This window comes from Medicago sativa, chromosome 7, assembly GCF_051527215.1.
Source record: "Medicago sativa cultivar Bolivia chromosome 7, Bolivia_mono, whole genome shotgun sequence".
Taxonomy (NCBI): domain Eukaryota; kingdom Viridiplantae; phylum Streptophyta; class Magnoliopsida; order Fabales; family Fabaceae; genus Medicago; species Medicago sativa.
Window position 1 is genome coordinate 5,697,957 of NC_140755.1, and position 24,446 is coordinate 5,722,402.

The following is a 24,446-nucleotide window of genomic DNA, read 5'->3' on the forward strand; positions in this document are numbered from 1 at the left end:
AGCCTTGTGAGTTTCCTTTTGATTCTTTTGTTTGAGGACAAACAAAAAGCTAAGTTGGGGAGAGTTTGATAAGTGCTCAAAAGTAATATCTTTCATGTGTTAAAAGAGGCATTTTTAGTGACTTGTTATGCAAGTTATCTACGGAAAAGCTATCAATTGTTGTAATTATACCATTTATGCTTTACATGCCTGATTCTACCCAATTTATGCAGGAAATGACAAGCAAGGACCAAAACTCAAGTGTGTGAACCAAGCAAAACTCGCTTACGCGAGATCACCTCACTTAAGCGAGAAAAGTCCAGTGAGCATCTGAACATCTCACTTCCAGCTCGCTTGCAACATCGCTTGTGGAATTTAGAATCTCGCTTACGCGAGATCACCTCGCTTACGCGAGATTTCTCCAGGGAGCAATTGATAATCTCGCTTTCCATCTCTCTCCCAAGGTCGCTCAAGCATGATTCAAGGGCGGTTTAAGGTTGAAGCAACCTCGCTTACGCGAGTGCAACTCGCTTACGCGAGATTTCTCCAGGGAGCAACTTCAAGAACTCTCTTCTGGCTCGCTTCCAGCTCGCTTACGTGAGATACAACTTCATCAGGGATAAGGGTTATGTGGCAAGACTTCATTGGTCAAGATTGGATATTTAGGCTTCTCGCTTGAGCGAGATTTATCTCGCTTAAGCGAGATTACACGAACACAACCCATTTAAATAGAAGTTTTACCTCTCTTTTGGACTATTCACTGTTTTATTAAGATATTTTCATACATTTTAAGAGAGAGGTTAGAGCTATTTCAAAGAGAGAAACACAAAGCAAGTGGTTTAGGAGTAGATTCAACTCAAGATCACTTTGGACACGAAGGATCTTGACATGGAATCTTCATCTTTCCTTCAATCCTTTGCATAGTTTACATGTCTATGTGTAGCTATTATCTACTCTTGTAGTATTGAGGTAAACAAACAAGCTATTATGTAATCTTTTGATCTTTTAATGTATAAGGTTCTAGCTTAATGATTCAATATTGTTGTTATTCTTATGTTTAATGCTTTCAATGAGATTCAAGATGATTTGGACACAAACTCTTGAATCTAGAACTAGAATAACAATCTATCTTAAGTTATATCACTCTTGACAAGTTTGTTAACCTTTGATAATTACTTGTAATCAAGAACTTAATGCTTTCAGATACTTAATCAGGCTGGACACGGTCGATTAAGTTATCCGATCGACTTTGTTATCGTTTAAGGGATTTGGACACGAATGTTTAAACGATAATTTATAAATAATGATATCGCTTTGGACACGAAGGATGTTGTAGAAATGATTGTGATAATATTGGTTATAAAGCTAGTGTCTGTTAATCGATCGAGAGATTGCTGATGTTATGCTTGATTGTTATCTTATACCGCAAGCGAAATAGTTCGATCTTCTCTCGTTTTTACTTTTATGTCGTTTAGGAATTTAGTTTTACAAACAAACAATTTATAAAGGATACCTTAATGTGAACTATTGTGAAAATACTTATGATTAACGCAACTCCCTGCGGAAAACGATCATATATATACTCACGTGTACATAGTTATATGACATGTAGAAATTCTACATCAGTAATATAATTTCATTTTGCCTTCTTAAAAAAAAAAGTATTTGATAAGATATTTTACAATTGAGATAACAAAACGACATAATCATTAAATATAATTAGATGCATTTTTTTTAGAGAAAATATAATTAGATGCATCGATCTGTAAGCAAAACGTTTTTATATTTATGAGAAGAAAATTGTCATGCACATCATAAATCTTAAATATAGGATAAAACAAATCATAAAACATCCTTTCATTTAACATGCAAAAGTACATTAGGGAAAAGAAGGTTGGAAACCACTCATCGAGTATATGTTTTTTGGTGAATATACTCATAAAGTATATAATTCTATTTGTCAAAAAAGTATACAATTCTATGTTTCTATTGGCTTGTATATGCTCTCATGAGAAATGCTAGGAACACTCTCTTTCTAGCACTCTCTCATTTATTTCTTTTTGGATTTTGGTGTAATTTTCGTTCGGTTTTGGAAAATATGAGTTTTCTTGATATCGAAAAGTATCCCATGAAAAATATTTTGAATGCTTACAACAATACCTAATAATAATTTGAAGAAAATCTTGAAATATTTTTTTTGAAGAAGCTAAATAGCCCACCCAAATTGGCACTGGAGGAGAGAATCGAACCTGAGACCTTGCGGAGGAGGACAATCCCATGACCCACGCCAATACCACCGAGCCAACCCAAGTGGGTTTAAAATCTTGAAATATTAAAAAGCTAAATTATTGTTAATGTTACTAGAATTAAATTAAAAACTTCCTCCTACCCCAATTTTATTCAACAAAAAGTAGGATGTATAAATTTCAAAACAATGTTTAGCGTTGAGGTTATGTTTGTATAACTATTAACTATTAAGTTTGTATAACAAAAAGTAGGATGCAAAATGCATTTGCATGAAAATTGCCAAAATGGTTAAATGTTAAGGTAACTAGACTCACTAAGTACGTAGTTGTCTTTACCTTTGTATGTCAAATGGATAGGAGCACTAACAAGTCTAGATTGATGTTTGATCCTTAGCCACAAAATAGATACTCTCTAAATCTATTACTCGTTCGTAGGCACTACAACCATAAAAGAAAATCAATGCATGGTCAGCATATATGGAATATAAATACAATACTAGTATACATCTTAGAATAAAGGGAGCACTTGGATTCCCTCATCACTCACTTTTTACACTTGGCTATCTACAATTTTAGTTTTTGATTTGGTCTTTCAACCATAGAATTCGACAGGGTAGGATATAATGATTGTCTCAACTCTTATACTTCATTTTTGAATGATTTGAGAGGTGTAAGAGAGAAAGATGGAAAAGGAAAATAAAGACACAAGAGAATTACGTCTAACATGTGATAGAAAAAGACATAAAGAGATAATACACGCGCTCGCATATGGAAGGAGACAATTTTGCTAATTCCTCCATATATCTCTTTTTTCTAATGATACCTTCATATGTCTCTTTCCTTATTAACGAAAAAACTAAATTAATCAAATGATTGGGTTTAAGTTGTTAATGAACTCTATTAAAGAGTAAATCGTTTGAGAGAATTCAGAACCAATTTTTGGCCTGACTTTACTTTGCCCACGGCGAATTTCAGATTACTAAGGTCTCTTCCCTCTAGGAACCGGAAGGTTAACACTAAAAATAAACATTAGGCAAAATAAATCTTTGGTGCTTTTTTGTATCTTAAATTTCGTTTTAAGTTCCTCTAAAAAAATTCAAGTTTTTGTCCTCTAAATATTTTCCATCACGACTTGTGATCTTTATATTTTTTTAATTTATTTTTATATAGATATTTAGAATATTATAACAATCTCTCCCACCTAAATTTAGAATATTTTGACAAAATATGAATTTTTAAGTGCTAAAAACTTAAAAATTCATGTTTAGTTCATTGCTTGCTAAAAAAAATTATATTTTTGCAAGAGAGATTTTTATAATGTATTGAATATTACATCAAAAGAAAATTCAAAATTTCGAAGATACGCATAAGATTACTAAAATGCAAAGACCAAAAGTCTTGCAACGGAAAATATTTAGCTGAGTTTGATCTGGATATGACATGTTATAGGGTCAAAGGAAATATGAAAGTTCAAAAAATACATTAAGGCTTTGTTTGGGAGTTTGGAGGGGAGGGGAAGGGAAGGGAAGGAAATATGAAAGTTCAAAAAATACATTAGGGTTTTGTATTATGAAAAAAAATTAACCTCCCAAAACCCTCCCCTCCCAAGGTACTCTATTTCTTTCACTTGTTCCTTTCTTTTTTCGAAAACCCTCCCCTCCTCTAAATTCGCAAACAAAGCCTATGTTAACTTACTATATTTAGTTAACTTGATCAAGGGTCCAATTTGAATCATTTTCTAAATGGTCCCTAATATAAACACCATAAGTTACTTATTCCATGATAAAGTAGTTAGAAGAATGTTTGATGTAGCGTCCAGAAATTGGAACACATTGATTCCGCTCGTTCCTGTCCTTCGCTTCAGGGCCTGTCCCTCGGTGTGGTCAGTACTCCATACTGTCGGGCAGCGAAGCTTACACTTGTTAACTAATTATGACGGTTCGCCAGGGCCTCCTTTCAAGAAATAATACCACCAATTATTGGAGTGCATAATTAAATTCGTCCCCACTTTTTGCATAAAGAAAAATCACCTATCCGAATTGTTTTTCCTTATATCCTAATTGAATAAGTGATTTCATTTATTTTCTGATTTTTTTTCGTTTGTTTTTGTGATTTCCTCGTCTCTGAACGACTTTGTTTGTTTTAATTTCCCGTCTTTGTGCGGTGCGTTTTTTATTTCCCGTCTTAGTGCGGTGTTTATTTGATTCAGGTTGAAAGATTAGCTTTGAGCAAGTGAAGATCCGATCAATGACAATGACTTTGGCGTCGTCAACGTTGCAGATCCGGAGACATAGGTATTCCGAAGACATGAATATAGTCATATTAGTCATATTTGTACGCATATGTACTTTGCCGTTTTATGCTATTAACATGGATGTTGTGAGTATGTTCACTGATTCATCCTTATTGTTTTTAGCGAATTTGAATTTGTATTGTATTGCTGTACTCTATCAATTTGAATGAATGAATATCGTTTATTTTTGTAAAAAAAAAAAAAAAAGTTGAGAGCGTATAAGTTGAACTCACACGTATAATTCAACTAATTACCAACTAAATCATCGTTGACATTATTTTTAGGATCTATCATACATCACCAATGAATTCATGGAAATTGATCACGATGAAGGAATTGGAATATAGTGTTTCATCCTCAAATTTGTGGTCTTGCTAAAGATGCATAATTTGTGGAGGTGTATATATAAAGATATAGATATCATACGAATATCCTAGTGTAGCTCCTAGTAGAGTTTTAGATTTCATAAACAGATTGAGTTATATAATTTTTTTTTTTTTTTAAATGTGTATGGAGCAATATTGACCGTGAGCTTTGATTAATTTATTTTTGAAAAGAAACTAATAAAGTATAAAGTGCATGAGCCTTTTCTTTTGGTGATAAAAGTACATGCCCTTTTACCTTTTGTTTATAATAAAAAACAGAATATGCTTGTTTAATTTAAAATAGTATGTGGTTGAAGGCGAAATTTGTTTCACTTCCCTTCAACTATTATGGTTGGTGGCTTAGTCCGTATGTCATCTTGAGCATAGGCTATAGTTTATTTCTGCTCCTTATTTTTTTTTGTACAGGTTTCTTCTGTAAATATTGTTTCGACTTTGGTGTCGCTTTCTTAGTTCATCTTTTGCTAAGGAAGACGCCTTATTTTTGGTAATATATTTCATTTTAGTCTTTTCAAAAAAATAAAATTAAAATAGTTCTACATATACATATGTAAATATTGTTTCGACTTTGGTGTCGCTTTCTTAGTTCATCTTGTGCTAAGGAAGACACCTTATTTTTGGTAATATATTTCATTTTAGCATTTTCAAAAAAATAAAATTAAAATAGTTCTACATATACATACATACATATATATATATATATATATATATATATATATATATATATTTTGGTCTTAGATGAAGTGGTAATCCAATGAAAATAAACTCACATACAACTGTGAGGTCCTGGGTTCGAACCCGGGTCACGACATCCGGCCTTGCGATTTCGGCATTTGCCAGTTGAGCAAGGACTTCGAGACGTTCTACATGTTGAGCAAGGACTTCGAGACGTTCTGCATATATATTTAATAACATCTTACCACAAATATTTGAGAAGATTACAACGTATACAAATTAAATTCATAAAATAATTTATACCACAAATATTTGAGAAGATTACAACGTATACAAATTAAATTCATAAAATAATTTATAAGAGTTTAATTTTGATATATTGTCTCTGTCATAAATATACCATCATTGTAAAAAGTTTTACATTATTCTTCTTTTAAAAAAGTTTTACATTATCAACAAATTAAAATCAATTATATATGTGATTTTTAGAAATGGTTATGATTAAATGAAGTTTTGAATAATAAAATGAAAAAAAAATGTTCAAATTTCAGTTAGAAAAGTATGAATAAATATACCATCATTGTAAAAAGTTTTACATTATTCTTCTTTTAAAAAAGTTTTACATTATCAACAAATTATAATCAATTATATATGTGATTTTTAGAAATGATTATGATTAAATGAAGTTTTGAATAATAAAATGAAAAAAAAAATGTTCAAATTTCAGTTAGAAAAGTATGAAATATTTATACTTAATATCTGACACGTTTCAAATGAACCATCTTTCCTTAGAGAGCTTATAAAAAAAAGCAATAAGAAGAAATTTGTTTAAGGGAAACCATAAGAAAATTGTCATGCACATCATAATTCTTAAATATAGGATATAAAAAACAAATCATAAAACATTTTCATGGTGAAAACATCCTTGCAATTACCAATCAAAAGTACATTGGGAAAAAGAACCACTCATCGAGTATATGCTTTCTGGTGAATATACTCATCAGTCATCAAGTATCTAATTCTATGTTTCTACTGGCTTGTATATATGTTCTCATTTCCATTGTTTCAAAAAAAAAGAAAAATGTTCTCATTTCCATTTTTTTATGGATTGCCTCGAATATATTCTTTCATTTGTAATTTCTTTTGGGATTTTGATGTAGTTTTCGTCTGGTTTAGAAAAATATGAATTTTCCTGATATAGAAAAGCATCCGTGAAAAATATTTTGAATGCTTACAACAATACCTAATAATTTGAAGAAAATCTTGAAAATTTTAATTGTTTACACTATCTAGGTTTTAGGAAAAAGAGGTTTGACTAATCCAAAAATTGACTATAAGATAAGTAATTTTTTTTAAGCAAGATAAATAAAGTCTAACTATAAGTTATCTAATAGATATTCATTGGAGTTAAGGTCAATAGCAATTGAGAAAACCTTCCACTAAAAGAATTTTAGATCATGCTATGTAAAAGACAAAGAAGATGTTATTATTATATATTTTAAAAAGGAATTTTAATTTTTAATTTTAATGAACTAGTCAATGAAATCTTATATTTAGATATGAAGGAGTTATTTTTATATGGTCAGAGGACCAAATTTATTGTGTTTAAGCACGTACCTATTAAGATACTTTTTGTAATAATTTAAAAAATTTGATTTAACATTTCGAAGAAAAGTGTATCTGTGTGTATAAGCACTATAGATTTTATTTGGCGACCATACAAGATTGTCTTAATGAGAAAGTACATGGTAGACAACCTTGAGAAATATTCCATCCTCTCACTAATTTATGGTGTGCGATAAAACATAACTATAATTCCAATACTTGTTTCCACATGCAAGAAATTAAAAAGTTACACTCTCGTAAGTACATCTAAGTTGATAGTTTGGAAATGCCTGATGTATCGGAAGCGTGTTTGAACCACAATTCTCCACTTCTTTATACTTAGAGGAACTGACACTTCTCCATACTTAAAATTTTGTGATTTTTTATCAGTAGGTTATTTAACCAAAATAAAATCACCACAACTTTAATGAATTTTATGAGAGAAAGATGTGCAAAGAATGAGAGAAAGTCACGTTAAATTTCTTGCCCTAATAGTAGTTAATCCATTTCCATATATAAAATGTGATATGGCATATAATCGCCGATTTATCCTTCAAAGATCACTACATGAACTTCTCAAATATCTTCTCATACACACAGGAGCGGATATGAGATTAAATTATTAGTGGGGCTAATTTTTTTTGAATGAAGTAAGACTAAATTTTTTGGAGAAATAAATATTAATGGATAACGCACACGCACACATTCACGCACACATGCGCTCCACACACACACACACACACACACATATATATCTATCAAAGTTGCAAAAAAAAAAAAATACATTGCAAGCATTATAGCTTATTGGAAGATAACCAAGTCAATGTATTTGGAGTTCACAAGTTCGACTCTCACTGAGTTTATTTTTACAAGTAAATTTATTTTTTTATGTTGTTTATATTATCATGAAAAAATTATCAAAAAAACGCAAAAGTTAAAAGTTGAACCGACAACAACCAAACACAAATGTCGCGCCACTAGACCAAAGAATAATTTCACATTATGTTTCAAAATAGAACATCTATATTATATAATTATGCTCTCTATATTTCAAAAAAAAAATTATGCTCTATACATAAAAAATAAAAAAGGGGGGGGGGGGGGGGGCGCTGGGCTGGTGTGGAAATAGCCACACTCAGCCTCACACAGATCCGCTCATGCATACACACATGAAAAATAATTTAGGTTTCTTTTTTTAAATAAAAAATAAGAGAGCCAAAGCCTAGTAAAAATAAAACTACAACTCAAATGAGATACAAATTTTCAGAGCATCCAAACAATAAGTCTCTAATTTGAGTCAGACTCAATTCATAAATCATCAACTGAATTGAGAGAAGAATTACAACCACCACCAAACCACATCATCCGTATAATAGTTTGTCTCACAATAAGATTGTCACTTTCCAATCCATCTCAAGCAATGGACAAATTCTTTGAACTAAGCTCCATATCCCCGAGACTCATTATTTATCCTCCCTGCTAATTAACATTATAAATTTAAACCCACTTGAGTTAGTCTGGTGGTATTGACTTAGGATTTGGGAGTGTGCTCCTCCTCAAATGTGTAACATCCCAGATTGCTTTCAGGATTGTCGACTGACCCCACAAACCAACACGAGACTTTTCAGCGTGTTTTGTCCTCACTCGCACGCTTACCGGGAAACTTCCCGGTAGGTCACCCATTCCAGAATTGTTCCAAGTCCAGAATTGTTCCAAGTCAAGCACGCTTAACTGTGGAGTTCTTATGGAACGAGCTACAGAAAAGAGGATGCATCTTTTTGATATAGGTAGTACCAAACAATTCTTATAAGCCTTCCTTCAACCATGAAGTCCCATACCTACACGGCCTCAGAATCCCTCTCATTCTGATGTGATTCGGTTCCTCTATAAGTTGTCGAGAGTCGCTTATTGTCGTGCCTTGTCCACCGGCGATCACTCCCCTGCGCTCGTCAGTCGTGGGTGTTACATGCTCACCAGCTTCCGCTTGGTTCGTCCCCGAACCACACCGTACTGGGAGAGGTCTGCTCTGATACCATTTTGTAATAACCCATACTGCTTTCAGGATTGTCGACTGACCCCACAAACCAACACAAGTCTTTTCAGCGTGTTTTGTCCTCACTCGCACGCTTACCGGGAAACTTCCCGGTAGGTCACCCATCCCAAAATTGCTCCAAGTCAAGCACGCTTAACTGTGGAGTTCTTATGGAACGAGCTACCGAAAAGAAGATGCATCTTGTTGATATAGGTAGTACCAAACAATTCTTATAAGCCTTCCTTCAACCATGTAGTCACATACCTACACGGCCTCAGAATCCCTCTCATTCCGATGTGATTCGGTTCCTCTATAAGTTGTCGGGAGTCGCTTATTGTCGTGCCTTGTGCACCGGCGATCACTCCCCTGCGCTCGTCAGCCGTGGGTGTTACATGATGAGATGGCATTTTTGGCTTAGTATATATCCACTATTATTGATTATCTATATTGAAGGACGTGGATATATGTTTAGATTTTTTTATGTGACTAAATGTTTATATTAAAATAAAGATTGTAAACTTCTGCAAAATCTCTTGTGATGGAATTTTGTCTCCATCCAGGAACTAATATATTGTGCCTACAAGGTTGCCTAAACAACACAAATATGACACGATGAACCCCTGTTGTTGGTCTTGGACTTTCATAGCTCACTATATCCTGTTCTACAATTAATAAAAACAATATATTTATATAACATGAGTAATAATAATGAATTACAACAAGATACCAAATTGTTGTTTCTAATAAGAACTTAGAAAGAAAAAGTTGAAATCAATATTTAAAAATCGAGGAGACTTCTTAGTTATGGCTAGAGTTGAACTTGATGACAATTAACAAATTAATAGAGTACATAAACTTTTTTAATAAAAATGTGTAAAAATTGTACAAAATCAAACTGATTGAACGAACCGTAGTTGAAATGACTTTATCCAATCCGTTCAATTCAGTTCAAACAAACACCATTAAAATTATGATCAAACCAATCAACGAATTGGTCATTCCTCAGTTTTACCGGGTGGATCCATTCAGTTTTAAAGCAATTTCAAATGTGCAACAAGCTTCGTAAAAAAAATGCAACAAGTTAAAATTATTGAGAAAGACTTTGCTTACGATTGCGGGAAAGATACTCGATTTACAATAAAATTGTTCACGCATCGAAAGTTGTCCCTGAAGTTGATGGAATAATGGTTACGATCCTAATTAAGGATCCAACGAAGAAAGGAAACAAAGTTAGAATGAAAATAAAATCAGCCAAACAAAGTTTTCAAATCACAAACATGTATGTATACACACACAATTTAAACATGTAGCAGCACTTTTTTCACATACATCATACCCAGAAGAAAAAAAAATATAGACAGTGAGAAGAATAAAGTATGTGATGAAAAGTACAATTGCAAAGAAAGTTTGTTACTTTCTATGACGGTGACTCCAGTTGACACAAAATTACTAATACTTCGGGCCAGCTGAACTTTTTTTTCTTCATGACAGCATGTTAAGCCTAATTTAAATGTTTTTATCCAAATTATATATATATATATATATATATATATATATATATATATGTATGTATGTATTTCCCTAGACATAAGTATTTGTCTGAATTTTTGAAGAGCTTATGAAAAATTATATATATATATATATATATATATATATATATATATATATATATATATATATATATATATATATGTATGTATTTCCCTAGACATAAGTATTTGTCTGAATTTTTGAAGAGCTTATGAAAAATATTAGTATATTTTAAGAGCCTTCGAAATAGTATATGACACTCTATAAATTGTTTGTCTCATTCATTAAATTTTTCACTTTGAAAAATTTGATGGTCATAATGTACATTTAATTTGCAAAATGCATTTGCATGAAAATTGCCAAAATGGTTAGATGTTAAGGTCACTAGACCTAGACTCACTAAGTACGTAGTTGTCTTTACCATCGTGTGCAAAATGGATCGTAGCACTAACCAGTCTTGATTGATGTTTGAACCTTGGCCACAAAATAGATACTCTCAAATCTTTTACTCATTCGTAGGCTCTACAAGCTGAAAAGAAAATTAATGCATGCGTTGTCAGCATATATGGAATATAAATATAGTACTAGTATACACCTTAGAATAAAGGGAGCACTAGGATTCCCTCACCACTCACTATTTACACTTGGCTATCTACAAATTTAGTTTTTGATTTGGTCTTTGAACCATATAATTTGATAGGATGAGATAATGATTGTCTCAACTCTTATACTTCATTTTAGAATTATTTGAGGGGTGCTTCAATTTTGAAGTTGGGAAATTGACTTTTTCGATGCAGCTGTTTCATTCAGCAAATTAAATTTCAAGTCATGACAGATCAGATGTTAGAGTGTAGGCGGTCTACAGTATTTTAAGCAGAGAGGGAAACTTTTAAATATTGCAAATTAGACCCTACTTATATTTTAACTAATCAATTTACAAAAATTATTTAATTTATTATTTTGACTAATTAAAATCAATATTTAAATTTTAAAATTTCCCTCCCTCTTCTGTTTTTTTTTTTTTTTGAATTTAGCCTTCTTACGGAATGCAAACTTCATCTTCTTCACACCACAAGGTCCACTAAAATCATCATCTTCTTCATACCACGAAATCCATCGTCTTCATCATCTTCTTCGTATCATGTTTTTAAAATCCATCATCTTCTTCGTATGATTCACCTCTGTGAAGTCATTCTTCTTCTGTCAAATCATTTTCTTCACTTGAGGTTCATGTTGTGTTAGTCGTTGTGGGCTAGTTTGTCAGAAGTTGTTGCATTTCGAAGTTGTCTGCGATCGCAATAAATCTAAGGTACTTCTGATTGGGGATTTCCATGGTGTATGAATTTTGAATTTTCTCAATTAGTGTTTCAATTTTCCCAATTCTGGTCTAGGACTTAGTGGATTAACGTTTTATGTCTTAATTGCGGTTTCGATTTTCAAGCAATTCTGATTGAGGATTCTCATGGTGTATGAATTTTGAATATTAGGGTTCCAATTTTCCCAATTCTGGATTGGGACTGATCAAGACTTCATCAATAATTTTCCTCAACTTATTCAGCTAGTAACTATTGCAGCTCAGCACAGACAAGATGAACTAGAATGGAATAACTCAAACACATGCTCTTTAACCTTAAAAGAAGCTTATCAGTTTAAAGCTCATCAACACTAACAATTGAAATGGGCAAAGCTTATCTGGTCCCAACATATTCCTCCCTCCAAGTATTTTCTAATTTGGAGGGTGATGCATGACAAATTACCTTGTGATGAAAAGCTCAAGGAAAGGGGTTGTTGCTTGCCCTCTATGTGCAATCTATGTGGTAAGCTCAAGGAAAGGGGTTGTTGCTTGCCCTCTATGTGCAATCTATGTTGTAACCAAGAAGAATCAACACATTACAGATATTCAACTTGTTGTTTTTGGCTTCAAATTTGTGGTTTTGAGAAACAGAGAAAACGTGACACGATTTCATCAACGTGTCACGATTTTGGCTATGCCGAAAGCATGTTTTGCTGGTGTATAATCGTGGCACGATTTTGGGAAAACGTGACACGATTTTCGGCTTGCTGGGCACGTTTTCAGGATAAGGTTGGTCGTACCTTGGGTCGTACGTATCAAACGTGTCACGATTTGGACAAACGTGACACGATTTTGACAGCTGAAGACTGCTATATAAGTGTTTCTTTGCAGATTTTGAAGGTGAGCTTGAAGAGAGAGAAACTTGGATTACAAAGGAGGTAACTTTAGGGTTGAGTGTCTTTGTAGTGAGGATCTCTTGGGTTGGGAAACATTGTAAACACCTTGGGTAGTGAGATTTCACCATTGGAAGGATCAAAAGCTTCCTTTTGTGTTTTCTCTTAGGATTCATTGTGAGTGTGGGTGACATGAAAATGGGTAGAAATTAGGTCTTGTTCTTTTGTGAGCTTTTAAGCTAATTTCTTGTAACCCATTTGTATCACTTTCATCTTAGTGGATTGGAGGGCTGCTCTCTCCCCCAGAGTAGGTCATATTGGACCGAACTGGGTTACCATCTTGGTGTGTTTGTTCCTTTCTTTCATTGCTTATCTTTATTGCTTTGATTATGCTTGTGGTGTTGCTCTACACTTAGATTTAGATCTGTTTTTGTTGTTGTTGCTTGGAGACACTTTATCTATTGATTACCACTTCCTTTGCTCCACACATCTTTGTTATTCATTGGTGTGTTTTTTGTCCGAATTCACAACAATTGGCGCCCACCGTGGGGCATAGGCGTGAATTGGTAAAGTTGGTATCATGGGTTCAAAGTGGGACATCGAGAAGTTCACCGGAAGTAATGATTTTGGGTTGTGGAAGGTTAAGATGCAAGCGGTTTTGACACAACAAAAGTGTGTAGAAGCATTGAAGGGTGAAGCGGCGATGCCGGCACATTTGACACAAGCGGAGAAGCGTGAGATGATAGACAAGGCAAAGAGTGCCATTGTTTTATGTCTCGGAGATAAGGTTTTAAGGGATGTCGCGAGGGAGGCTACCGCGGCGTCGATGTGGGCTAAGTTGGAGTCATTGTACATGACGAAATCGTTGGCTCATAGGAAACTCTTGAAACAACAACTTTATTCATTTAGGATGGTGGAGTCTAAAACAATCTCGGAGCAATTGGCGGAATTTAACAAAATTCTTGATGATTTGGCCAACATTGAAGTTAATATGGAAGATGAGGATAAGGCTTTGTTGTTACTTTGTTCATTACCAAAGTCTTTTGAGCATTTCAAGGATACCATCCTTTATGGTAAGGAGGGCACCACTACTTTGGAGGAGGTCCAATCGGCTTTGAGAACCAAGGAATTGACCAAGTTCAAGGACTTGAAGGTTGATGATGGTGGTGAAGGCTTGAATGTTACAAGAGGGAGAAGTGAGCAAAGAGGAAAAGGCAAGGGGAAGTCGAGGTCCAAGTCTAAGTCCAAGGGCTTTGACAAATCAAAGTATAAATGCTTTCTTTGTCATAAGCAAGGTCACTACAAGAAGGATTGCCCGGAAAAAGGGGGCAATGGTAGTTCTTCCGTTCAAGTTGCGGTGGCGTCCGATGAAGATGGTTATGAGAGTGCGGGTGCACTAGTGGTCACAAGTTGGGAACAGGAGAAGAGTTGGGTTTTGGACTCGGGATGCTCTTATCACATGTGTCCTAGGAAGGAATATTTTGAGACTTTGGCTCTAAAAGAAGGAGGAGTTGTTCGACTCTGAAATAACAAAGCGTGCAAAGTCCAAGGCATGGGCACCGTTCGTCTAAAGATGTTTGATGGCCGTGAATTCCTTTTAAAGGATGTGAGGTTTGTTCCCGAACTTAAGCGAAATTTAATTTCCCTTAGCATGTTTGATAGTCTAGGTTATAGCACTAGAATTGAGCATGGGGTTTGTAAAATTTCGCATGGTGCATTGATTACGGTTAAAGGGTCTAAAATGAATGGTTTATACATTTTAGATGGTTCCATAGTAATTGGTAATGCATCGGTAGCTAGTGTAGTACCTCATAATAATTCCGAATTGTGGCATTTGAGATTGGGGCATGTTAGTGAAAGAGGTTTAGTTGAACTAGCTAAACAAGGTTTGCTAGGAAAAGATAAATTGGACAAGCTAGAATTTTGTGAGCATTGCATACTAGGCAAGCAACATAGAGTGAAGTTTGGTAGTGGTATGCATCATTCTAGTAGACCTTTTGAGTATGTGCATTCGGACCTTTGGGGTCCTTCCAAGACTCTTACTCATGGAGGGGGTTCCTATTTTCTTTCCATCATTGATGATTATTCTAGGAGAGTGTGGGTCTTTGTTTTGAAAAACAAAAGTGACACCTTTGAGAAGTTTAAGGAATGGCACACTCTCATAGAAAATCAAATGGGAACTAAACTAAAAGGTTTGAGAACTGACAATGGCCTGGAGTTTGTTTCAGAGCAATTTAATGAGTTTTGCAGGTTGAAAGGAATCAAGAGGCATAGAACCGTACCAAGAACACCACAACAAAATGGTCTTGCTGAACGGATGAATAGGACCCTTTTGGAGCGGGTGAGGTGTATGCTTCTAGGAGCTGGGTTACCTAAGAGTTTCTGGGGTGAAGCAGTGACAACTGCTGCTTATTTGATAAATAGATGTCCATCAACGGGAATAGACTTCAAGACACCTATGGAAGTATGGAGTGGGAAACCGGCAGATTACTCCTCTTTGAAGGTTTTCGGAGCTTTGGCATATGTGCATATCAAGCAAGACAAGCTTGAGCCTAGAGCTTTGAAATGTGTCTTCATTGGTTATCCGGAAGGTGTGAAGGGTTACAAGTTGTGGAAATTGGACTCTAGTGGAGGATCAAAAGTCTTGATTAGTAGGGATGTTACCTTTGATGAGACCCGTATGGGGATGAAGTGTAAAGACCTAGAGACTTTAGAACCGGAAACAATGGTGGAGGAAACTCAGTTTGAGGTGGAGCTTCCAAATGAAGAGAAAGATGATGTGGAAGATGAAGCTTCAACATCGGATACAAGTGGAACTCAACCGGTAGTGGATCCCGATTATCTTTTGGCTAGAGATAGAGAAAGGAGGACCATTACGGCACCTAGAAGATATGGTTATGCGGACTTGGTGTGTTTTGCTCTAAATGCGGCTGAAGATGTGCAAGACTCGGAGCCTAGAAACTTCAAGGAGGCATTTGAGAGCAAAGAAAGCAAGTATTGGTTGAAGGCGGTGAATGAAGAGATGGATTCATTGGAAAAGAACCAAACTTGGAAACTTGTGAAGCTACCTAAACACCAAAGGGTAGTTGGATGCAAGTGGATCTTCAAGAAAAAGGAAGGTATTCCGGGAGTTGAAGGTCCTAGGTACAAAGCAAGACTTGTGGCCAAGGGTTTTACTCAAGTGGAGGGGATCGACTACAATGAGATCTTCTCACCGGTGGTGAAACATTGTTCCATAAGGATACTTATGGCTATTGTGAATCAATTCAATCTTGAGTTGGACCAAATGGATGTAAAGACCGCTTTCTTACATGGTGACCTTGAAGAGACAATCTACATGGAGCAACCGGAAGGTTTTGTGGAGGATAAGTCTAAGGTATGTCTTTTGAAGAAATCTTTGTATGGGTTGAAGCAAAGCCCAAGGCAATGGTATCGTCGGTTTGATGAATTTCTTTTGAAGACCGGCTTTGTGAGAAGCGGGTATGATTCTTGTGTGTACATGTTGAAGAGGGGTGAGAAAGTCATTCTCTACCTTCTTCTATATGTGGATGATATCTTGATGGCAAGCTCTAGCAAGGATGAGATTGTGAAGCTCAAAGAAAAGTTAAATGGTGAATTTGAGATGAAAGATCTTGGTCCGGCAAAGAGAGTTCTTGGAATTGATATCTTGAGGAATCGTGACAAAGGTGAACTTTTCTTATCTCAACTTAGTTATTTGAAGAAGGTGGTGGAGCGTTTTAGAATGACAAACTCTAAAACCGTGAGCACTCCCTTGGGTCACCACACAAAGTTGTCCATAAAACAATGTCCTCAATCCGAGGATGAGAAGCAAGCGATGGAAAGTACTCCCTATGCAAGTGGGGTTGGAAGCATCATGTATGGAATGGTTTGTAGTAGGCCGGACTTAGCTTATGCGGTTAGCATTGTGAGTCGGTTTATGGCAAATCCGGGTATTGTGCATTGGCAAGCTTTGAAGTGGGTGTTGAGGTATTTAAACGGGTCTTTGAAGTGCAGTTTGAAATACACAAGAGCAGCTCAAGATGAAGACGCTTTAGAGGGGTATGTTGATGCGGACTATGCGGGCAATGTGGACACAAGAAAATCTCTATCCGGTTTTGTGTTTACTCTTTATGGCACGGGTATTAGTTGGAAGGCAAATCAACAATCCGTGGTGGCATTATCTACCCCTCAAGCGGAGTACATTGCCCTTGTTGAAGGGGTGAAAGAGGCCATATGGTTGAAAGGGATGATTGGTGAGTTAGGAATTACTCAAGAATGTGTGAAGATACATTGTGATAGCCAAAGCGCCATTCACTTGGCGAATCATCAAGTGTATCATGAGAGGACAAAGCACATTGACATTCGCTTGCACTTTGTTAGAGACATGATTGAATCAAAAGAGATTGTGGTGGAAAAAGTGGCATCGGAAGAGAATCCGGCGGATGTGTTTACCAAGTCATTGCCTAGATCAAGGTTCAAGCATTGCTTGGACTTGATCAAGTTTGTTGAAGAGTAATTCCTTTTTGGAGAGAGCAGCATGGTGGTTGATGGTTAAACTGACATCATCACCAAATTAGAAGTCAAGGTGGAGAATGTTGTTTTTGGCTTCAAATTTGTGGTTTTGAGAAACAGAGAAAACGTGACACGATTTCATCAACGTGTCACGATTTTGGCTATGCCGAAAGCATGTTTTGCTGGTGTATAATCGTGGCACGATTTTGGGAAAACGTGACACGATTTTCGGCTTGCTGGGCACGTTTTCAGGATAAGGTTGGTCGTACCTTGGGTCGTACGTATCAAACGTGTCACGATTTGGACAAACGTGACACGATTTTGACAGCTGAAGACTGCTATATAAGTGTTTCTTTGAAGATTTTGAAGGTAAGCTTGAAGAGAGAGAAACTTGGATTACAAAGGAGGTAACTTTAGGGTTGAGTGTCTTTGTAGTGAGGATCTCTTGGGTTGGGAAACATTGTAAACACCTTGGGTAGTGAGATTTCACCATTGGAAGGATCAAAAGCTTCCTTTTGTGTTTTCTCTTAGGATTCATTGTGAGTGTGGGTGACATGAAAATGGGTAGAAATTAGGTCTTGTTCTTTTGTGAGCTTTTAAGCTAATTTCTTGTAACCCATTTGTATCACTTTCATCTTAGTGGATTGGAGGGCTGCTCTCTCCCCCAGAGTAGGTCATATTGGACCGAACTGGGTTACCATCTTGGTGTGTTTGTTCCTTTCTTTCATTGCTTATCTTTATTGCTTTGATTATGCTTGTGGTGTTGCTCTACACTTAGATTTAGATCTGTTTTTGTTGTTGTTGCTTGGAGACACTTTATCTATTGATTACCACTTCCTTTGCTCCACACATCTTTGTTATTCATTGGTGTGTTTTTTGTCCGAATTCACAACACAACTCGAATTTGGAGATGACTTGCTTCTATAATCCAAATATCATTTCAGTTCACTTCTCTTGAGGATGTTTGGAATCTCTACGATAGAGGTTGGTCCCCTCATTGCCAGTTAGCAGTTAAGGCTGATTTAATCTTCACTTTCAATACCATATGGTACTCAAGAAACTCTGCCAGGTTCAATAACAAGTTTATTCCTTGGAGGTCTGCTGTTTCTACAATTATCTCTAGTGTTTCTTTATCTGTTAGCAACTCTAGACTTTTTGCAAATTCCTCAATACTTGAATTTACTATCTTCCCTCAATTGCAAAATTAATGCTCCTAGATCTACAATTGTCAAAGAAGTTTTTTGGAACCCCCCAATCTTGAACTGGTTAAAAGCAAACTGTGATAGTGCAGCTACTACTGATGCCACTTCTTGTGGTGGAATTTTCTTGTGGTGGAATTTTCAGGAATTGTAATGCCCAATTCTTAGGCTGTTTTCCAGAAAGATTGAATGTTGGAAACTCTTTTTGTGCTGAGCTGTGTGGAATAATGAGAACTTTGGAGATAGCTAGACAAATAAACTACTCCCATTTATGGCTAGAAACTGACTCCAAGATAGCAGTGCTTGCTTTCAAGAATGCAAAATAGTACCTTGGCCGGTAAGAAATAGATGGTTCAATTGCATAGAGTACACTACAAGCATTGATTTCATTGTGTCTCATATTTATAGGGAGGGGAATGTTTCTGGTGATAGATTAGCTAACATTGTGTTATCATTAACCTCTTTTCAGTACTATCATATTTTGCCTATTGAAATTAGAGAAGTTTATGCTCATAATAGACTAGGGTTACCTAGTTATTCTTTTGCTTGAGAAGGTTTTCGTTTGTTCCCCCTTCTCCTTTTTGTAACAATCTTCTTTTATAGATTTTAAGTGAGGTTGCTCCTTGCACCCCACTAGCCTTAAAAAAACATTTAAAGATAGAGCGAAAGTCATGTTAAATTTATTGTCTTTAAGGTAGAGTGTCTATGTTCATATATAAATTGTTATATGACAATTGACAAATAATCTCAATTATTTTTCAAGGGAAATGCAACCAGTGCCCCGGGAGTATATTAGTATTTTCATTCAAAGTTGTGTAGTCAATGCATTTAAAGCTTAGAAATTGTCCTTTTTGACTTAACATTTCCTCTTTTAACTTCCTTAACAAATGTCCCAGAAACACTGGTTAGCATGACCCATTTTTCAAAGATCACTGCATGCACTTCTCAAATATCTTGTGATACTCACTATAATTTGAATTTATGCTTTTTTTTTTTTTGCATATATAAATAAGAAGGTCAAAGACAAAAACAAAATACTACAACAAAATCAAACAAGAGATAGGAACACCAAATAAAACAGTTATCAATAAATGTTTAATTTGAGTTAGACATGTCTAATAAATCATCAATTGAGAGCCCATATTATATCACTTATTAGCTAGGTAGAGCATTCGTAACACCAAATAAAACAGTTATCAATAAATGTTTAATTTGAGTTAGACATGTCTAATAAATCATCAATTGAGAGCCCATATTATATCACTTATTAGCTAGGTAGAGCATTCGTCCAACAATTTGCTTCACGATTAGAGTGTGGTGTCTTTTCTTTTCAATCTACCTCAAGCAATCCACAAATTCTTTGAACTAAGCTCCAACTCAGAGGACACATTCCTCCATGCTACCTAACATTTTTTTTAATATCTTTTTCCACTAGATTATTATAATAATAGTTATAACATGATGGCATGACATTTTTTTTCTTAATTATACATACCAACGATTATTTCTTATCTATATCGTGCGATATGGATATGTTTAGAGTATTAATTATTAGATGATTAGCCTCCTTCCACCAGAACCATTTTCTCTTTGACAATTAAAATAGAGAGCAGCAACAGGTAATCCAAGATTATAAACTTCTGCAAAATCTCTTGTAATGAAATTTTGTCGCCATCCAGGAGCTAATATAGTGAGCCTACAAGGTTGCCTAAACAACACAAATATCACACGATGAATCCCTGATGTTGGTCTTGGACTTTCATAGCTCACTATCTCCTCTCCTACAATAATAAAAACACCAGATATTTTTACAAACATGAATAGTAATAATAATATGAAAATAAATATTTAAAAATCATGCTTACAGTTGAACTCAATATTTAATTATCGGAAAGACTTCTTAGTCGTGACTGAAGTTGAACTCAATAATTAAAAATCGGGGAAACTTCTTAGTCATGGTTACCGTTGAACTTGATGACAAATAAACAAATTAATAATGTACATAATTTTTTTAATAAAAATGCTTAAAAATTTATATAAAATAAAAACCGATTGAATCAACCTTGGTTGAAACTCTATCAGTAACCAAAAAAAAAAAATCTTTCTATCCGATCCGTTCAATTCAGTTCAACCAAACTGCATTAAAATTATGATCAAATCAATCAACGAATTGGTGATTCCTCATTTTAACCGTGTGAATCCATTGAGTTTTAAAGCAATTTCAAATGTGCAACAAACTTCGTAAAAAAAAAAAAAGAATGTGCAACAAGTTAAAATTATTGATAAAGATTTTGCTTGCAATTGTGCAAAAGATACTCGATTTACAGTAAAATTAAAAGTCCAATAAAATTGTGCACGTACCGAAAGTTGTCCCTGTAGTCGCTGGAATATTGGTTACCATCCTAATTAAGGATTCAATGGAAGTAAAAATAGTTAGAATGGAACTAAAATCACTCAAACAAAAGTTTTCAAATCACACATGCATACACATACAATTTAAATATATAATTGCACTTTTTTCACATACACTATATCATACCCAGAAAAAAAAAAATATAGCTGGTGAGAATAAAGTATGGAATGAAAAGTACAAATGCAAAGAAAGTTTGTTGCTTTCTATGATAGTGACTCCAGTTGACACAAAATTAACAATACTTTGGGCCCGCTGAACTTTTTTTCTTCATGACAGCATGTTAAACATAAGTTGAATATGTTATTGTCCAATTTAAACAAAGAATGTGTATTTGCCTATTGACATAAGTATTTGCCTGAATTTTGGAAGAGTTTATGAAAAATATTAGTAATTATTCCAGTCATATTTATAAGCAAAACACTATTTTTTAGATTTATTGAATATTTTCCCTAAAAAAAAAGATTTATTGAATATTTAATACATTTGGTCTATAATATACATCAAATACATTAGGTATTCAATAAAGCTAAAAAGTAGTTTTTTACTTATAATTGTGACCGGAAAAAAATATATTTTTAGAACCTTCGAAATAGCATATGATAGTCTACAAATTGTTTTAGTCTCATTATATAAGCTTTTTTTTGTTAACTTAAGAAATAAGATCATGACTTATGTGAAAACAATTTAACCAGTTTTTAAAATATGAAAATAAAGTATACATAAATACTTAAATAAATAAACAAATAAGTGCTTAATCAATTTTGATACATTAATGTGATCCTAAAATATACTACAGAAATCAATGCAACAATATGAATAAAATTTCATAAACACCATAATTAGTTCTTCAGTATTGCTATATCTCCTGAAGCAATTTATCCCGACGGGATCACGACTAATTTACAAGCATATAATTTTGTTCCTTCCACAATTCAAGGGAGAGGTGCCACAATACAAGGGAGGGCAGTCTTGTAATTTAGAAAAAATACATTCAGTAGAAATCAAGGGTCGTGAAAATTTCGCTAGCTTATCCATCGGGATAACTAGCATTATTCTTAGTTCTTGCCTTCCAACAAAACAATACCATGACCTAATATGATTGTGTGGTAAATTGGAATATCAAATTAAACATATACTCCATATGATATATATGTAGATTGAGAATATAAAATATATGTACATATTGAGTAAGGAATTGAGCATTGATTATTTATTAAGTCTATATGGCTAACTTCCTACTTACCAATGCAGGTATTCCCTCATATTAGGGTTGCTAGGGCTTGGTCCATCAGGGTCCACCATCACCTGAAAAATGCCACATATTCAAGATCCTTAGAAAGAAAAGCTTTAATCAATTGAAAATTTTGTCCCCTTCTATGGTGATGTCATTCTTTTAGCTGTTATTGTTAAGAATGATCCTCATTAGGTTTAATTCGTATAGAAGAAAAGGTTATTGGTATTGTCGTATCTGAGGCAGGGCGAGCAAGGCAACCGTTTTATGTCCTAAAAATAAGTATTAAATTTAGACTCCGACAAAAAAGTACAGGGTTTCATTAGACCCTAAAAAATGACTTAAATTCTAATGGAAGACGTTGTTGTTAATTAGTAATAGGTTTAGTTCTTTATTGACCTATTTATAATTTATTGTAAAGTTATAAAGGGAGTTTAAATTCCTAGCCTTCCACCATCCCAAACACTTCCGTCAAAATCAAAAGAAATCATCATACACCCCTTATTTAGAAAAGTTGTAGGTTAAACAATTGAGAGTTACCTATCATTAGACATGTTTTATGAGAGATTTTGATGTTTATTGGATGTAAGGGAAAAGCTTTTGTCTTGTTAAATTGATGAATGACGATTCATCTTTTACTCATCCATTTGTTATCCTTAGATAGAGTGACTCTTCTTCAACCATTTGAAAAATCAGCGCTTTTAGGATCCCACCAAAACATATTGATGATGAGAAATATATGATATAACATATTGATGTTGACACAATTATTAGTGACAAAATTATTATTGATGTACGAAATATTAAATAAAAAATCTCAATATTTTTGTATGAATTTTGATGTTTTTGTTAGATGATTTTTTAACGTAGTAAAAACTACCATCTTCAAACAAAATATTTTAACACTTTAGAAATTTAAAATTTTTATAACCAAAATGTAAATTCGCTCTTGGCCACTAAATTCTCAAAAACAACCTTGATTATCGATGAAGTAAATGATACTTTAGTGATTGAAATTTCAGGGAACAAAATTACAATTGTTTGCTAGATGTGAATTTTGCTACTTCAGCCGACATATTATTATGCCAAATGACTTGCACAAACAATTTCTGATTTAAATTGTTGCCTCACAAGGGGTGCATGGGAAAGGTACAAATTTAATATTAGCCACAAATTTAAGTAACTTTTGAAGTATGCAACAGCCTTGTGCTAGATGTGTATTTAAGTAACTTTCTGAAATTTTTTACCCACAGCCTTGTGCTCGTTAGTAACTTTTGAAATACAGATGGTGGAGTCGTCGCTAATTAACCGTGGGTAAAGGTGCAGTGTTGGGTAAAATTTAAGTATAGACTAAATAGTTGATATTTTCCCATGAATTACCCATGGTGTAAAATTTAAGATCAATATTTATACACTTAATTAATTAAAGAATGTGTATACCAACCAGAGTGTATAGAGTCCTGAGGTCATGTCCACCAACTTGAACTCTTGGTTGGTTGACTATCTGAGAGGGTTTGAGCTCACCACCGTTGTTGACTTCTTTGTTATTGTTATAAACAACCCTCAAAGACACTGAATTTGTAAAGGGATCCAAAACATCTCCAATTACACCACAAACCACAAGAGGATTCATTGATTTAATAGGCATAAATAACAATGTACGCTTTCTTTTTGTTGCTAATATAATAGTGTATGCTTTGATAACTTGCTCATTGACTCTACTACATGCCTGTGCTTTTATATATGCTTTGGACTTGCCTTTCATGAGGGGATCACTTGTCATCAATAGATTCTATCCTTTATTTCTTTCTATCTTGTTCCATTTAATTATTTTCTTAAGGTTTTTTTAGAGGTATTTTCTTAAAAGTTATTGTCATATTTGAGAGAGAAAATATAAACAAAAATAAATAAAGAAAAATGATGTTTGTGTGGACGGGAGCATCTTTTCTAGAAAAATAATTAATTTTAAAGATTTTTTTAATTATATAACAACACCACAAATGAACATATAATAAGCTTTTAAAAATTAAATTAAATTTCTTCAAAAAAAAATAGAATTTAAATGTTCACCGTACGATTTCATAGTTACAAATGACCAATTTACATATTTTGATTACTTTTTTTTTGGTTACAAAGCTAATCAAAGACAAAAGAAAAGAAA

At 34.2% G+C, this 24,446-nt stretch overlaps 1 protein-coding gene across 1 annotated transcript; it reads right to left on the minus strand.

Moving 5' to 3' along the window:
• Positions 1–19,701: 19,701 nt before the first annotated feature.
• Positions 19,702–23,996, minus strand: LOC146903770 (protein FLOWERING LOCUS T-like). Its single transcript, XM_085729721.1, has 4 exons — positions 23,730–23,996; positions 22,298–22,359; positions 21,003–21,043; positions 19,702–20,422 (listed from the first exon to the last, which is right to left on the minus strand). The coding sequence occupies exons 1-4, from the start codon at positions 23,931–23,933 to the stop codon at positions 20,193–20,195; spliced, it is 537 nt and encodes a 178-aa protein (XP_085585847.1). The 5' UTR covers positions 23,934–23,996; the 3' UTR covers positions 19,702–20,192.
• Positions 23,997–24,446: the final 450 nt, after the last annotated feature.

Coding starts and splice junctions, on each gene's coding strand:
- LOC146903770 (XM_085729721.1), bottom strand. CDS start 23,933: ATGCCTATTAAATCAATGAATCCTCTTGTGGTTTGTGGTGTAATTGGA. Junction 22,360..23,729: donor TCAGGACTCTATACACTCTG/GTTGGTATACAC, acceptor GGCATTTTTCAG/GTGATGGTGGACCCTGATGG. Junction 21,044..22,297: donor ATGAGGGAATACCTGCATTG/GTAAGTAGGAAG, acceptor ATCCTTAATTAG/GATGGTAACCAATATTCCAG.